This window comes from Poecilia mexicana, unplaced genomic scaffold (assembly GCF_051168715.1).
Source record: "Poecilia mexicana isolate PSO_F unplaced genomic scaffold, ASM5116871v1 scaffold_21, whole genome shotgun sequence".
NCBI classification, from domain to species: Eukaryota; Metazoa; Chordata; class Actinopteri; order Cyprinodontiformes; family Poeciliidae; genus Poecilia; species Poecilia mexicana.
In genome coordinates this window covers 3,594,429-3,611,458 of record NW_028263390.1, presented here as the reverse complement: position 1 = coordinate 3,611,458, position 17,030 = coordinate 3,594,429, and the positions used below count along the sequence as shown (strand labels likewise).

Sequence of the window (17,030 nt, the reverse complement as noted above, 5' to 3'; positions counted from 1 at the left end):
GACCAGCAACACACACAGCTGATGAGACTATTGATCTGCACAACAGACACATCACACCTCAGACTGTCCATAACCGCCTAAGAGAAGTCAACTGGGTCAAAATCAAATTCCTCAACCCGACCCCTATCATGTTCAAAGGACTCCCAATCCACTACAAATGGTAAGACCACGGTGTTATTAATGCCAATATGAAGATTGATAATTAATGAAAATATACTTTGAATTTCTCTATATATTACATAACCCAAATGTTCATAAAACTCTTGTATTCGACATGTGGCATTTATACTTTTGTTCAGTGTATTTCCTTAGCATTAGGCAGCTTTTCTTTTAACTCTAAGATTTGAGTCAAGCGTTTTGGGTTTCCTTCCTCAATCTTCTGGTAAGAGTTTGCTAGAACTTTGGCCCATTACTCCTAATAGAAGATTCATAGATCTCTTTGCTTGCAAGACTCCATTTATTTCTGCACAGAAATATTTTAAAGTACTGATATTCTTGTGATGTCACAGAATAGTAAATACATTTCCCAATTAACTCTTGTATAATCATCTTATTTTTGTGAGGTTTCCCCTTAGAATGCCCTTTGAATTGCACATACAAACCATAACACTGTGATTTTACACTTATAATTAAAATGAACAGCAACATTGTGTATTTAAAGACATACAAGTTAATTAAAATTCTACTGCACAGTGTCCTTCATAAATTATTGCCACTGAACCTTACATTCAAGATATCATATCTGCATATGTGACTGAATGAAAATAACTGAAAGATAAGATACACTTCATCTTTACAAGTGAACAGATTATTTGTGCAGAATCAGGTGTTGGCAAATGAATCTGATCCACTACTGCTGGTGTTTGAGTTTCCAACCCGTGAAACATTGTAGCCATCTGGAACATAAACAATAAATTGTAAGGAAAGTGGTTTTAAAGTAGCAAAAAAGATAGATAAAGTTAAACGACTTACTCCTTCCTCTGCGAAGTCGACCAAAAACGCTACTCAGAGCTGAAGTTCCACCACTGGTGCTCTAAAAATAATAAACGTGTTAAAAAAAAAAAAAAAGCAATTGAAGAAAAAAGTTATTGTTTGAATTTAATTTGATGATGCAACACTTCAGTAAAACACACTATCTGTTGATCTAATGCCAGGTCAAGTTGATTGTCTGCAACATTTTTGCAGTGCTTCGGCAAATTACAACTTACTCTTGTTCGATTGGAGGTCGTGCTTAGAGCTGGTACTTTTCTTAAAATCAGGGAACGGATCTACAGACAGACAAACATGTTAGTGATAAATCCAGTACAAACAGTTTTACAAATTGATAAAACAAAATATGCATTTCTAACACTTCAATCAAAAATTGTAATTGTGTAATATTTGTTTCCTACCTTTTTAAAATAGCAAACTATTATACAGACTACTGTTAGATTCTTGGCAAGTTATCCAAAAGGTTAAGGCATATTTTTTGATAGAGTAATGTAAAACAAAATAACAATGTTTTTATTATTATTATTATTATTATTATTATTATTATTATTATTAATTTTTTTATTTATTTATTCTTTTTTGTATTAGCTAGTCTTTTAAAGAAAACATACCTTGGAATCAAACAGAGTCCCAAACACCAAAATAAAGAAACCCTGTAGAGAGTGAAACATTTGTTAAAAGTCCAGAAGACAAAAAAAAATATTAAAATGCTAGTTTTAAATTTGTATCCAACTCAAACACAAATGCAAGTACCTGCAATGAGTTGAAGAAAGCAAAAGCAACATGAATCCCTCCATTTGTTGGGTCCACCATGGTTCCAATTCCCAAACACCAGGTCAGTCCGAATAATGGAGACAGTATAGCCACACATCTTAAAATGACTAGCAAGGCATGTTTCTCATCTGCTTGGTTTGTGTTTCTTCTTCTCAGCATTTTGTACAAAACCACCAAAATGACCAAAATATTGAACACAACTATGGCCAAGGCAGGGATCACTAAGGCCAGGAGGGCCTTGGTCTTTGTCCAGTTTAGCCAACAAGCTTGATCTTCCCTTACATATCCACGTCCAGGTGCAGTGGCAGCTACTGTAGTAACAGCAATGATCAGAGGGCAAACATATCCCACAGTCAAGCCAATGGCGAACATGGTCCATTTGGACATTTGGGAGAAGACCATGACTGACCGGTACAAGAGCAGCAGGCTTGAAACGAGCATCCAAAAGAACATGGCGAGATAGAAAAAGTGCATGAAAAAGGTTGCTGCACTGCATGGTCCAACTGGAACTGTGTAGTCCTCGTCTGGGTTTTCTTTGGGGTTCTTTGAAATAGCGGCCCCAATGATGAAACAGATGTCAGCAATCAGCAAGGACAGGGCTGTGTTAACAATGGCAACATGGCGCATAAAGGCAGTGCTGTTTTTGGTAAGGGGTCGCCATACAATTCCTTCAATGATGAGACAAATAACTAAGCTGACCATTGATATTCCAACTCCGATATATGTCATTATATCCAGTAATGTTCTTAGTTTTTCAGGGATGCCAGTTGACATCAGAATTGAGAACGATGTGAGATGGTTGCAGGTGCAGGTCACGGTATCGTTTATATCAGAAACAAACTTACAGCCCTTGTCATCCCAGGCACCAAGATTATCTAAGAGAGTAAAATTCCAGAAGACGCACTGAGGGTTCAGTTCCAGAGTGGTATTGAGCTTGTTGTAGCTTAAGCTGACATTGTGAACTGCTTCATTTATTTTGACAAGCAGAACAGCAGCATTGATGACATTCTCGGGGTAAGTTTCATTGCTGGTTTCATTAAAAAGGCTCAAGTTAAATGCAGAGGTCCGTGGTGGCATAACATTATTCAAGGAGGAGAAAAGAATAGTGGTGATAAATGTATTGTCGAAACCTGTTTCTGGAATTTCTATGGTAACCGTGGAGTTCAGTTCATCATTGAACGAGTCTGTAAATTTGGTTCTCTTGAGCTGAATCCGTTGAGTAGTTATTGTAAATGAACCATTCAGTCTTTCAGAAATTGTCTCCATTGAAAACAGCAATAGTGAGCTGGAATTTTGGTTTTCACCTGTATTCAGAAAGCTCCAAGATTCTTTTGCATTGTCACTAATGAGGACATCAACAGTTTCCAGTACATCCTGTAGATGAAGAGATATGTTATAAAAATCCACAACATCCTCAAACCTTGGCTACAAAGTTGTTATATATAAAATGTAGCATATTCACCGTACCTGCATGACATCTTCTTCTACATCATTTGAAACTTGTGCAATGGTATTTAATATATTGACAATGGCAGAGATTGTTGCAGGTGATTGAGTGACTTGTTGTTGTTTCTCGTTGACAGCTTTAGTTAAATTCCCTGTAAATTCTGGAACTTCTTCATTTTTCAGATCCTGAATAAATGTGAGGAGAATATAAACAAAGACTGCAAAAATATGCAAAAATATTAAGAATCAGATAAGCTCCTTTTCAGCAGAAGCAAACCAGATTTGTAGTAACTGACCAGTCACCTAAAATCTGATAAATTATTATCTTAAGCCATTTACAGGCTTAAGATAATAATTTAAGATAATAAGCCATTATTATCTTAAGCCAAAGTCCTTCTGGCAAAACCAGAAGGACACCTGGTGACATCACGATGCCAACAGATAAATGTGTGGATGTGCCAAAACTTTCTCCAGTTGAACAGAAACAAAACTGAAGTTATTATCTTTGGACCTAAAGAGGAGCGAACTAGAATCAATGCACAGCTTCAGTTATTACAACTAAAAACCAGCGATTAGCCCGAAACCTGGGAGTAGTGATGGACTCTGACCTGAACCTTCAGAGTCACATTAAGACAGTCACAAAGTCGGTCTTCCATCACCTGAAGAACATCTCCAGGATTAGAGGACTAATGTCTCAGCATGATCTAGAGAAACTCATCCATGCGTTTATCTTTAGTTGCATTGATTACTGCAACAGCGTCTTCACAGGTCTGACTAATAAATCAATCAAACAGCTGCAGCTGATCCAGAAAGCTGCTGCTCACGTTCTCACTAAAACCAGGAAGATAGAGACATAACACCAGTTTTAAAGTCCCTACACTGGCTCCCTGTAGCTCAAAGAATAGACTTTAAAATACTGTTGTTAGTTTATAAATCACTGAACGGTTTAGCACCAGAATACATTAAAGATCTGTTATTGCTGTACCAACCATCTAGACCCCTCAGATCTTCTGGTTCTGGTTCTGCTCTGCATCCCCAGAACCAGAACCAAATGAGGAGAAGCAGCATTCAGTTTCTATGCACCACAAATTTGGAATAAACTTCCAGAAAACTGTAAAACAGCTGAAACACTGAGAGCCTTTAAATCTCAACTTAAAACCTACCTGTTTAGAGTTGCTTATGGCTAAATTAGGATTAGTGTGTCGGTTTTGATGTCTTCGATGTTTTTGATGTTTTTAATGTTTTTAATGTTTCTATCTGATGTTTTTAATGTTTTTATCTTTTCTTTTTATCTATTTATTCATTTCTTTTTATTTCTCTTTCTCACTGTTTCCGAGAGGTTAGAGTCCTTGTCAAACGGCGTTTTGACTAAAGTCAAAAGGGTTGGAGACAGTTTATTTCTCTTTCTCACTGCGTTTTAATGATGTTTTTTAAATCTCTTTCTCACATGCTATTTTTATTTTAATTATGTAAAGCACTTTGAAATGCCTTGCTGCTGAAATGTGCTATACAAATAAAATTTGATTGATTGATTGATTTGTTTGATGCTTCCAGTAAGTTGTCATTCTACTCAGTCTGGATCTTTCACCCTCCACTTCAACTGGTTGATAAAAAAAATCTAGTAGTGAAACTCGACCGAAACTTCAAACTTCACAAAGAGGTTGATTCTGTGGGGAAAATAATCTTTTTCAATTTTTTTTTAAAATAAAGACATTCTTTAGCTACAGTGACCTGCAGAAGGTCCTTCACGCTTTTGTTAGCTCGATGTTTGATTATTGTAATATTTTATTTGATAGTATTAAGCAGTTTTCCATCTGCTTGTCCAAAACTCTGCCATTAGCTTGTTGACTAACTTGTAAAAAACAAATATATGTAACTCCTATCCACCAGTTCAGCTCAGGATACAACTTCCTTCAGCCCAGCAGAACTTTATGGTCAGCCAGTAAATATCTGCTGGAGGGGCCTCCATAAGTGGAAGCCATTAGTCCTTTTCAGTTGCTGGCCCAACAGTCTAGCATAGTCTTCCCTATGAGTTGCAAGACATTCTCTGATCTGTTTTTGTTCAAGGTCAAACAAAACCCATGCCTTTAAACAGGCTTTTGAAGTTTGACCACTTTTAACCTTGTTGTATTTTTTTAGTGTTTTTATGAGCACTGTTTCTGTTTCTGTTTCATTGTGTTCTGTATTTGTTTTTACTCTGGAAAGCATCTTGGTCAATATGCATGAATATATGAGGTCTCCACATACTATAAATGTAAATGAAACAGACATGATTCTAAGTCATCACTAGATTCTGGGATCCACAACATTTGTAAAATGGAAACTACCTACCACTGACTCAGTTAGCAAATCTTTGATTATGGTTATAATGCAGGTGTCTTTCACAGGTTTCCAGGTTCCTGAAGCCAAACAAACTGCAGTCTTGGTTCCTTTTTGTCCTTCTTCACAGTTTCCTTCCTTTATGTCATTTTCTCTTCCTTCTCCATACTCAGCATCCTTACAGATAATAGCTAAAAATTTAAAAACATGCAAGTCAAAATGCTAATAAAACAGCATAAATTTAACAAAATTTCACTCTGCTCTTACGACTGAGAAAAACAGTCAACACTGTTTTTTCTTCATAACCCGGCGGATTGTCAACTTTGCAGGTGAATGTTGCTTTCTGTTCTTGAGTGCAGCTTTGCATCGGATATTGATAAGTGATGCAGTTCAGGGTTGAACCTGCAAACGTTTTGAATTGTGATTAACATTATTAAGACAGTTCTAAGCTTCTGAGTATTTGGAATTTGTGTATTTCATCATTTACTGCATACCTGATTGTAATGGTGTATTTCCTTCATACCACTTGAGTTTGAAAGGGGACTGGACACAGCACTTGAGTGGTACACTCTTCCCTTGGTCACATTTAGCAAGAACTGTACGACTGACACTGATAATGGGAGCAGATCTGATGTTACTAGGCAACACAGTCCTATTCTGATGGAAAATAATAGTGTATCCTGTGAATATGCATTCATAATACCCTAAAATGAAGAAAGTCATAATTAGTAATTATAGGCATGAACAAAAAGTCTTACGTAAATTTGTAAGCACTCGCGAAAACTATTGTATGTAAAAGTTTTATTGGAATCATAAAAAGGGACAAATTTTGGTGTCTTACTGAACTCAGTTTTGATTACATTGGTAAATTGCATCCTAACAACAACATATAACTGACTATTCTTCCAGGATAATATCACTGATTATGAATTTTTACAAGAATGTTGTGGTATGCCTGTAATCCCTTAATTTACTTGTACCAACAATTAATTCTGCAGTGTTGCTCTTGTTGTGTCTTCATGAGGTCATAAGTGAAACAAGTTAAAACACTTTAAAAGAACTAATTTAATACAGCCATGTCACAGTGTGATAGTGTTCCTGTCTCATAGATTAATATAGCAAATATTTCTATTTTTGCACAGTTGTAGGTGATGCATCACTTTAAGTTTTTTTTTTTCAGTTCTCAAATTCAGATGAATTTGTTCTACACACCTACAAACCTATACACGTTTGAAATTAGAAAATGTGATCAAGTATTCTTAATATTCTAATGAATTAACGAAAATGTGTGTGAAAAAATAAAGGACCACATGCAAGGTTAAGTTATAAACTTGCCTAAATGTAATACTGCAATACTTAAAATGTACAAGAACTTTTCACTTATTGCTTTTTAAAATAAAGTTGGCTTTAACTTACCTGCATCAGAAGGAATCACTTGGGAAATAACCAGTGTGAATGGATATTTGGAAGAAATTGTATGTCTCCGTGATGGTGAAAGTACCAACCCTTTAAATTTCCATTCAACACTAAAACTGTTTTCCAGAGTAAAACCAGGGGGGGCACATGTCAGTGTCATGGTTTCATCAGTATAGATGACCTCAGGGCTTAAGGTCAATGGTGTGTCACCTACAGAGAGAGTCAAATACAGCTGAAACCAGGTATTTACATAAAATAATTTCTGTTTTCTCACGCCAGAAAACTTAGTGAGAACATTTTTGTAACTTTCATTGAATTCAAAGGTTCACATACATTTGTTCAGTATCTGGGATAAATATTTTCTAAACGGCATGACTTGGATCAAACCTTTTGGGGTTTCCTGTTAAATACAGAATGAAGAAAGCACTGGGCACTCACTTTGGACTTGAACTTTTCCATCCAGAACAGGAGCAATTTTATTTTCAATGTCCTTAATGAGTTTATCATTTGCCTCAGCCATCAGAGTGTTATCATATTTAAATGTCCTGATAGTAAAGTCCACAATAACACTTCCTTGTCTGTAAAACAAATGAAACCCAAAACTATGATCAGAAGCATGTTCAGACTAAAACATTTTACTTTAGACAACTGTTAAAGCTAATTACCTGATGTCAGTCACAAAAGCAGCAATGACTCCATTTTTGATGTTATACTGTTGTGAAAGCTGTGGAAATAGATGTGGGTGAAATTATAAGCATCAAAACACAAACAGCTGAAAATTTGAAATCATATTGAGCAAAGAATGTACTTACCAGGCCATTAAATTGTTCTTCAAGTTCTTTGTATTTAGAACTGCTCTTATTATTATAGTCCTGTATAAAATCCTTCTCTAATCTCATTGACCTTTTAATATCAGTTGCTGTTTGTGGAAAACGGAAAATTACTTATTTGGGCACCATAGAAACATGAGCATCCATTCAAAACACACACATGGTAAAGAGTATTTACTAGAAAGGCATCAAGCAGTCTCAGGTCTAGGAAGAAAAACTGTCAACTGTGATAGATCTCTGCATTAACAAATTAACAAAAATTAGATATTTGGTTGCTCGCTGAATGCAATTTAGTAAAAACAAACAAAAAAACAACACTTCATGGATAAAAACATAAAAACAGTAGAACAAGTCACATCATTCCCTTTAAAGAAATAGTTCACAGAGAATACTTTACACAGAAATTATTGATCTTTTTGTATTTCTGGGGACAAAAATGTTTAATTATTTATAAATGTATCACAATTTATAAATATTTATAAAGAATCACTTATAATTATTATTTATTCAGTTATTTTAAAGCATCAGCAAGTCAGCTATCCATGACTATAAAAAATGCAATTGCAGGAAATTCCCCAGGTAAATAATCAAAGAACAAGCAGAATTTGTCACAGCAATGTTACCTGTTGGTGTGGGTGAAGGAGGTAAGGTGACAGTGGTGGTCGAGACAGTAGATGAAGCAACTGTGGTAACAGCAACACTGGTAGCAGGTGTGGGGGCCTTGGTAGTAATAATATTGGTCAAGTTCATGGTAGTATTTGTATCGAATATAACAGTTGTAGTGGGTTGAGCAGAAGTACTTTGTGTTTTTGTGATGGCAGTAGTCATGTTTGTTGCACTCATAGGGAGAGATGGGGTAGTTGTTGCCTGGTGTGTGGTGGGAACAGTGGTGGTATGATTTGTAATAAGGATAGTAGTGGGGATGGTAGTAATTGTAGCACTGGTTGTTGTCGGGAGAACAGTTGACGGGACTGGAGTAGGTGGAGTCATTGTTGTGTTTTGTGGCATCACACTTGTATCTAAAAAGGAGAAAATTAAGACATAAATATCTAGACTACCAACATAAAAAAGACACAATCAAAAGGACTCTTACTCCATACAAATAACTCAAAAATATTCCAAATAGTTTTAATGTATTTTTCTTTCTTTCCTTCTTGAGTTAGTTCAACCATTTCTTTGCTGTGTTTTAACAAAGTCAGCTAGGAAGCATTGAGAACTTTTATTCTAACATCTGCCAAGTGTGACCCGGACCCACTACGAGAAGACAGGGGGTCTGGGTCCAGAGGTGGGGTTAAAACCAGGTCGTCACTTTAACAAATTAAAGAAAGCACAAAATAAACAGCCATATTTTTGGACTCTAGAAGGAAGTCAGAATACCTGGATAGCACATACACATGCAAGGGGAAAATGTGAAATCCAGCTGCACCACCATGCAGCCCTTCACAGTAGATTAGCAAATTCCTATGTGGTGTCCTAATTAAATTAAAAACTTAGAATTTTAATAATAGTTCAAACTGTAATTTATTATTCACTACAATTAATAATCCCGTAAACCAAACATTGATGTAAGTTCTGAGTTGGATAGGACTCTCCGGTCCAGAACTCAAATGGTATGAATGTTACAAAAAGAACAGGGATTTCTTTGTTTCAATAGGAAACTTCTAAAAGTGGACAGAAGTCACATGTGGAGAACCCCAAGATTCAGTCCTAGGACCCCTTCTAATTCATATCTCTATGCTCCCACTTGCTCAGGTTATAACAGGGAATAAGATTAGCTACCATAATCAAGCAGATGATACACAACTCTACATTACAATGTCACCAGGTGACTGAACCCATCCAAACACTGAACAGATGCAGATAAATGTGTTGCTGTGCCAAAACTTTGTCAAGCTGAACAGAAAAAAAAACTGAAGTTATCTTTGGACCTAAAGAGGAGCGATCTAAAGTCAACACATAGCTTCAGTTATTACAGATAGAAATGAGCAATCATTAATGATGTGCTGTTGTTGCATCACCCTCACAGACCACTCAGTCTTCTGGTTCTGCTCTGCATCCCCAGAACCAGAACCAAACATGGAGAGGCAGGATTTAGCTTCTATGCACCACAAATCTGGAACAAACTTCCAGAAAACTGAAAAACAGCTCAGGTACTGAGTGGCTTTAACACTAGACTAAAAACCTACAGTTACTTTAAAAACATAATCAATGAAACATTAATCAACAATCTGATGTATAACAATGGCACTTGACAAAATGTAATGATTCAATTGTTGACTGTGTGTTCTATCGCATTGTATTTTTGTGTTTTTATGAAAGGCATTTTGAAGTGCCTTGTTGCTGAAAGGTGATATACATATACAATTTGATTGACTGGTTGATTCTCAACAACTTTGATGCCACCTTGTGAGGTTGGTACAACATTTTTGGTCTCCAGAATTCTGATTCCCAACAGCAAGTAGAAAATACAAATCCCACACAGAAAGTTCAGCTGAGATTTGATTGGGCCCTTCAAACTCTGAGATAAATGTGTTAACTGGTGGAGCAACAAAGCTGCACATTATTCTCTCATAAGTGTAAAAACCAAACCAATGTTGCAAATATTATTTTAAATATCATTAAACCAGTCTTTTGTGTCACTGAGCGTTAAAACAAACCACATCTTGACACAATGTCATGTATATTGTATATAGTATATTGTTATATAAATATATATAAAATGAATAATTATTTATTGCTGCTAATCTATTTTAAGGAAACTTATCTATTGAATAATAAAAGTACCTTACCTAATACAACTATTGTAGCATTAACCATTGTTGTTCCAGGTGTTGTAGTATTCATGGTTGTTGTTCCAGGTGTTGTAGTCTTCATGGTTGTTGTTCCAGGTGTTGTAGTATTCATGGCTGTTGTCCCAGGTGTTGTAGTATTCAGGGTTGTTGTTCCAGGTGCTGTAGTACTCATGGCTGTTGTTCCAGGTGCTGTAGTATTCAGGGTTGTTGTTCCAGGTGCTGTAGTATTCATGGCTGTTGTCCCAGGTGCTGTAGTATTCATGGCTGTTGTCCCAGGTGCTGTAGTATTCATGGCTGTTGTCCCAGGTGCTGTAGTATTCATGGCTGTTGTCCCAGGTGCTGTAGTATTCATGGCTGTTGTCCCAGGTGCTGTAGTATTCATGGCTGTTGTCCCAGGTGTTGTAGTATTCATGGCTGTTGTTCCAGGTGTTGTAGTATTCATGGCTGTTGTTCCAGGTGCTGTAGTATTCAGGGTTGTTGTTCCAGGTGCTGTAGTACTCATGGCTGTTGTTCCAGGTGCTGTAGTATTCATGGCTGTTGTCCCAGGTGTTGTAGTACTCATGACTGTTGTTCCAGGTGCTGTAGTATTCAGGGTTGTTGTTCCAGGTGCTGTAGTACTCATGGCTGTTGTCCCTGGTGCTGTAGTATTCATGGCTGTTGTCCCAGGTGTTGTAGTATTCATGGCTGTTTTCCCAGGTGTTGTAGTACTCATGGCTGTTGTCCCAGGTGCTGTAGTATTCATGGCTGTTGTCCCAGGTGCTGTAGTATTCATGGCTGTTGTCCCAGGTGTTGTAGTATTCATGGCTGTTGTCCCAGGTGTTGTAGTATTCATGACTGTTGTCCCAGGTGTTGTAGCACTCATGGATGTTGTTCCAGGTGTTGTAGTATTCATGGCTGTTGTTCCAGGTGTTGTAGTATTCATGGCTGTTGTTCCAGGTGTTGTAGTATTCATGGCTGTTGTCCCAGGTGTTGTAGTACTCATGGCTGTTGTTCCAGGTGTTGTAGTACTCATGGCTGTTGTTCCAGGTGCTGTAGTACTCATGGCTGTTGTTCCAGGTGTTGTAGTACTCATGGCTGTTGTTCCAGGTGTTGTAGTATTCATGGCTGTTGTTCCAGGTGCTGTAGTATTCATGGATGTTGTTCCAGGTGTTGTAGTATTCATGGCTGTTGTTCCAGGTGTTGTAGTATTCATAGCTGTTGTTCCAGGTGTTGTAGTATTCATAGTTGTTGCTCCAGGTGTTGTAGTATTCATAGTTGTTGCTCCAGGTGTTGTAGTATTCATGGCTGTTGTTCCAGGTGTTGTAGTATTCATGGTTGTTGTTCCGGGTGTTGTAGTATTCATGGTTGTTGTTCCGGGTGTTGTAGTATTCATGGCTGTTGTTCCGGGTGTTGTAGTATTCATGACTGTTGTACCAGGTGTTGTAGTACTCATGGCTGTTGTACCAGGTGTTGTAGTACTCATGGCTGTTGTACCAGGTGTTGTAGTGCTCATGGCTGTTGTTCCAGGTGTTGTAGTATTCATGGCTGTTGTACCAGGTGTTGTAGTGCTCATGGCTGTTGTTCCAGGTGTTGTAGTATTCATGGCTGTTGTACCAGGTGTTGTAGTATTCATGGCTGTTGTTCCGGGTGTTGTAGTATTCATGGCTGTTGTTCCGGGTGTTGTAGTATTCATGACTGTTGTACCAGGTGTTGTAATACTCATGGCTGTTGTTCCAGGTGTTGTAGTACTCATGGCTGTTGTTCCAGGTGTTGTAGTATTCATGGCTGTTGTTCCAGGTGCTGTAGTATTCATGGCTGTTGTTCCAGGTGTTGTAGTATTCATGGCTGTTGTTCCAGGTGTTGTAGTATTCATAGCTGTTGTTCCAGGTGTTGTAGTATTCATAGTTGTTGCTCCAGGTGTTGTAGTATTCATGGCTGTTGTTCCAGGTGTTGTAGTATTCATGGTTGTTGTTCCGGGTGTTGTAGTATTCATGGTTGTTGTTCCGGGTGTTGTAGTATTCATGGCTGTTGTTCCGGGTGTTGTAGTATTCATGACTGTTGTACCAGGTGTTGTAGTACTCATGGCTGTTGTACCAGGTGTTGTAGTATTCATGACTGTTGTACCAGGTGTTGTAGTATTCATGACTGTTGTACCAGGTGTTGTAGTATTCATGACTGTTGTACCAGGTGTTGTAGTATTCATGACTGTTGTACCAGGTGTTGTAGTATTCATGGCTGTTGTTCCAGGTGTTGTAGTATTCATGGCTGTTGTTCCAGGTGTTGTAGTATTCATGGCTGTTGTTCCAGGTGTTGTAGTATTCATGGCTGTTGTTCCAGGTGTTGTAGTATTCATGGCTGTTGTTCCGGGTGTATTATTATTATTATTATTATTATTATTATTATTATTATTATTATTATTATTATTATGTAAGTTGGAAAAACTTTTATTCTGGAAACTGCATATTTCAATATCTGTCAAAATATCTTCTTGTTGGAATATTTACACAACAAAGAATGTAACAGTACTATGTTAAATTAAATTAATTAAAAATATTTGTGTATTTGTAAAGTTTTCAATTAACTCTACCATACAGGTTGAAAACAGAAAATGTTACAATATTGTAGAAGGAAGAGTATTGTATTTCTTACCAGTTGTTGGTGATTGTGTCGGGCAGAAACCAAGATCTGTTGAAAAAGACATTTTCTTTATCAAGTAAAACCGGTCAAATAACAATTAAATAACCAAGTAAAATAAAACTTCCTACTCCCACCTGACAGAAGCTGGCAGTAAGTATTATTTGGAGGGAGTGCATTGATGCATCCACAGGTGTTCAGAATGCTGCTGCATTGGCCATAAGTGGAGCACATGTCACAAGGCCAGCCATACCGATCCTCACATCTGCACTGGTAGCTGGTATTGTAGGGGGAGCACACTGAAAACGAGACAGGCTAATTTTAAGTTTTTAATAAAACATCCAATGTAATTTGTCCATATTGCTAAAGGTACAGTTATTACCTGTAGAGATGTTTATATCAGAGATCAGTAGACGGCCACTGAAGCCGATAGGGGAGGTGATGTTTCTCAGCTCTTCTACAGCTCTAACATCTGTGGTTTTCAACTCAAAGGAAAGCAGGTATTGACGGATCTCTGGTGAGGTTGTGTCAGCTGAAAATAACAATAACGTACAGAATTTACATATTTTTGAAGCTCACATGGTCTCATGGGTTAACCTCACACAATATGGTTTAAGACTTACTTGTTGGTACCCCCGTTGTTGATGTTCGTGGACATGCTGTAAAGTCTGAACAGATAAAAAGAGACAGACGTCAACATATTATCAAAAGTTAAAGTTATCCTGAGTATGTTATGAGTTATTTTTTGTACAGTGGTAGAGTAGCATCTAGATTTACATCTATGCACTATTGTCCTCACATTCCACAACTGTAGCATGCTTTTGAATAGTATTTTAAAATATTTCAGATATATTTCCAAACTTAAAAGATTGCAAAAATAGCAAAAAAGGAGGTAAAAAAAATATATATATATATATACACAATTTGTACTCAAATAGAAACTTTTTTCTATTTGAGTACAAATTGTCCTCTGGAGGGCGATCTCAAATCCAAGCCAAAAGCAAATAACTGTCATACATTTTTCAAAACAGCAGACGGCAGTGCTTTTACTGTTTTTGTGTGGCGGTAAACCAGCTGAAAACAATAACATGAATGCTTAGAAACTGCTTCAAAGTCACTCAACTTTGTCAAAAATTGTCACATTTATAATCAATGTATAATCATCGGTTTTTCATTTATAAGTTTGAAACCAAACCAATATGTTTACAAGGAATGTTCCTTCTCATTCCCTTCCTTTTAAAGAAGGGAATGAGAATGGATCAACATCCAATCATTTGTTTTTGAGAAGGAACTAACTTGAAGTTAGAAGTGTTCAATTCAGATTTAAAGCCACCAACTATTTCAGTGACATTTAATTAATTTCCATTTTTGTTATAATGCATCAGTTTGGCAGTTTTTCAGATCCCAATGTTGAACGTTCTGAAGGGGTTCTTGTTCAGAGGATTGGACAACGGGAGACAGCGTCACAGATAAAGAAAACATAGACTCTGCAGTCTATGTACAGGGGACATACATTCCAGGCTTCTAAAACGTTTTGAGTTTGAAAGGCCTCTTCAAAGTTGCATTGTCAACTGGGACAAGATTTGTGGCAGAGTTGTCAAGAATCCTGCTCCTCACCACTCGTAGGGAAGCTTACAGTAGGGCGTTGTAAATAATGCTCTGATAGATTGTCAGTGCTTGGATGAAGGAGGAACAGTGTGGCTTTCTTCCTGGCCAGATCTATACCTCACCCTCGAATCACTTAGATGTTAGTCAATGGGTTCATGAGGACATGGGTGTCCTCATAACAGTTAAGTCATTGAGTTGTTTTGTTGGGGATGCTCCTACGTGGTAGGGGGCTTAATTTTCAGGACTATCACGTCTTACAAAATAAAAAGAGCTGTCTGTGTCTGGATTCTTGGGACAAAGCCAACCATATTTCGAGTCCAGTGTTATACCATCTAATGGAGGACTTCAAATTCTCCAACTTGTTTTGAGGTGTTTTTTTGGATGGAGAAAGGGTGGTTAATGAAGTGATCTATCATGTTCATGAAAGAGCTCAACGGAAAAGCAAACTCTTGATTTACCAGTTTATGTTTCAAGCTTAACCTACGGTAATCAGGTATGGATTATGACAGAAAGAACAACCTGGTTAAAAGCAGGAAAACAAGTTTCCTGCACAGCACAACTGAACTTTGAGATAAGCCAATGAGCTCTGTCATGAGGTGGGAGACTTAGAAGTTAAGTCACTGCTTCCCCATCAGCAATGGGGAATTGAAAGGATACAGGTATATGAACACGGTGCCACCTTGGTGAATTCCTTAGAATTTGCCAAGGAGGCAGTTTCAAAGTACTGCAGTCTTTAAAAGCATAGCGCAACTGAACTTTGAGATAAGCCAAAGTTCTGTCCTGCAACATCTAAATGCATCGATGCTTCAACAGACCTGAAACAAAGAAAGGCTTTCATGATCACACCTTTGCAAAACTTGCTGATATGGTTATTTATCCTTTTGATTCACCTGTGTGGGAGCGAAAAAGCATCCAAAGGCTGAGGATAGGAACACTATAACTGGAGTTACAGACAACTGCTTTAGAGGGTTTCAGGCATATTTGGCTGGAAGAGAACCCTGGGGTAGACCCAAAACTTGTTGGAGGCCTCGTCTAGTAATTCTCAAAAATATGCATCATCGTATCACTGGGAAAATGGAGGAATAAGTTTTTCTAATGGACCGGTTAATCATCATGATCCAATCTAGTTTAAGCAGAAAACAGTAGATGGATAAATGTATGGTAGAGTAGAACAACTTAATAGCACAAGTGCACATATGAATGTTCATGTGGATTGAAGAATGTCTTAAAAAATGATGTGAAATCTAACAATTGGTTGTGTTTAGTTAAGAAGAGTATTGCGTTAATGTAGTGCAAAAGGCTTAAGGAGAAGCGATTTGAACAGGTGTGACTAGCAAACTTGTTACTCAGGAATAAGGGCATGAGTAGGCAGGGTGATGGTATGTCACACACCTCATTACCGGCAAACAGTGCTGTCATTATTGCTAATTCTTCAGTGTGTTTTAAAAGGTTTCCTGTCATTCTGAAAGAGGAATTCCTACATTCTTGAACAGAAGCCAGGGCAACTGAAGAGAAGCTCCTGTGGCTTCAGTTCAAGCACTTATGATCAGGGTGTGTTTGTAGATCGGCACAGTAACAATGCCCCATACATATGAAGAGCAAGACCACAGAGAGTTAGCGTAAAGCAAACTCATCTCAAAATACTTTAAAAAAAATAATTAAAGATTTATGAAGGAAAAAATGAAAAAAAGGTAAAGATATGTTAAGGGACTGATATACAGAAAATGTTAATCAGATTAAGTAAATATAAACCCTGAAAGCTGGTGGAATAAACGGTGATGACGGAAGACTGGTGGGCCTGTCATATGACAAATATATTACACACTGGTCACATGCCCAGCGATTTAAAATATCCATTAATATATTTAATGGATATCATTACACAGGTAATGGCAAAATCTCACTGTCTTGGGAATGGAGATATAAACTTCACAAAAACGATAGAAAGAAATATGTGTATAAATATACACACAAACTGAAGACTGAAACAAAAAAACATTAGAGAAGGACTCACTGTATTGATCCTCAGCCTGGCAGTACTGTCCATCAGCAGGAATGCCACTGATGCAGCCACATGTGTCACCAGTGATGTTGTCACATGATCCATATGTTACACACTGGTCACATGGCCAACGAAACTGATCCTCACATCTGCACTGGTAATCACCACTGATTGGAGAACACACTGCCGACAAAACAAAGGAAATATGTGATCAGTTTCAGAACATGCAGCAGTTTGTTT

At 37.4% G+C, this 17,030-nt stretch overlaps 1 protein-coding gene across 6 annotated transcripts in view; it reads right to left on the bottom strand.

The window, feature by feature from the left end:
- LOC106908073 (uncharacterized) overlaps nucleotides 1–17,030 on the bottom strand; it is a 110,347-nt gene that overhangs the window by 22,788 nt on the left and 70,529 nt on the right. For 2 of the 6 annotated variants that reach the window (XM_088001814.1, XM_088001816.1), the window contains 20 exons: nucleotides 16,803–16,973; nucleotides 13,804–13,848; nucleotides 13,563–13,712; nucleotides 13,318–13,479; nucleotides 13,196–13,231; nucleotides 10,565–12,901; nucleotides 8,399–8,794; nucleotides 7,758–7,864; nucleotides 7,611–7,669; nucleotides 7,384–7,523; nucleotides 6,946–7,155; nucleotides 6,024–6,233; nucleotides 5,797–5,931; nucleotides 5,542–5,720; nucleotides 3,232–3,396; nucleotides 1,744–3,138; nucleotides 1,602–1,643; nucleotides 1,209–1,268; nucleotides 973–1,033; nucleotides 439–896 (listed from right to left, as the gene is read on the bottom strand). In XM_088001814.1, the coding sequence (XP_087857940.1) occupies nucleotides 823–896; nucleotides 973–1,033; nucleotides 1,209–1,268; nucleotides 1,602–1,643; nucleotides 1,744–3,138; nucleotides 3,232–3,396; nucleotides 5,542–5,720; nucleotides 5,797–5,931; nucleotides 6,024–6,233; nucleotides 6,946–7,155; nucleotides 7,384–7,523; nucleotides 7,611–7,669; nucleotides 7,758–7,864; nucleotides 8,399–8,794; nucleotides 10,565–12,901; nucleotides 13,196–13,231; nucleotides 13,318–13,479; nucleotides 13,563–13,712; nucleotides 13,804–13,848; nucleotides 16,803–16,973 (6,134 nt within the window). In that variant the 3' untranslated portion in view covers nucleotides 439–822. Of the gene's footprint in view, nucleotides 1–438; nucleotides 897–972; nucleotides 1,034–1,208; nucleotides 1,269–1,601; nucleotides 1,644–1,743; nucleotides 3,139–3,231; nucleotides 3,397–5,541; nucleotides 5,721–5,796; nucleotides 5,932–6,023; nucleotides 6,234–6,945; nucleotides 7,156–7,383; nucleotides 7,524–7,610; nucleotides 7,670–7,757; nucleotides 7,865–8,398; nucleotides 8,795–10,564; nucleotides 12,902–13,195; nucleotides 13,232–13,317; nucleotides 13,480–13,562; nucleotides 13,713–13,803; nucleotides 13,849–16,802; nucleotides 16,974–17,030 lie in introns of those variants that run through there. The other 4 variants (XM_088001815.1, XM_088001817.1, XM_088001820.1 and 1 more) reach the window with 4 other exon arrangements.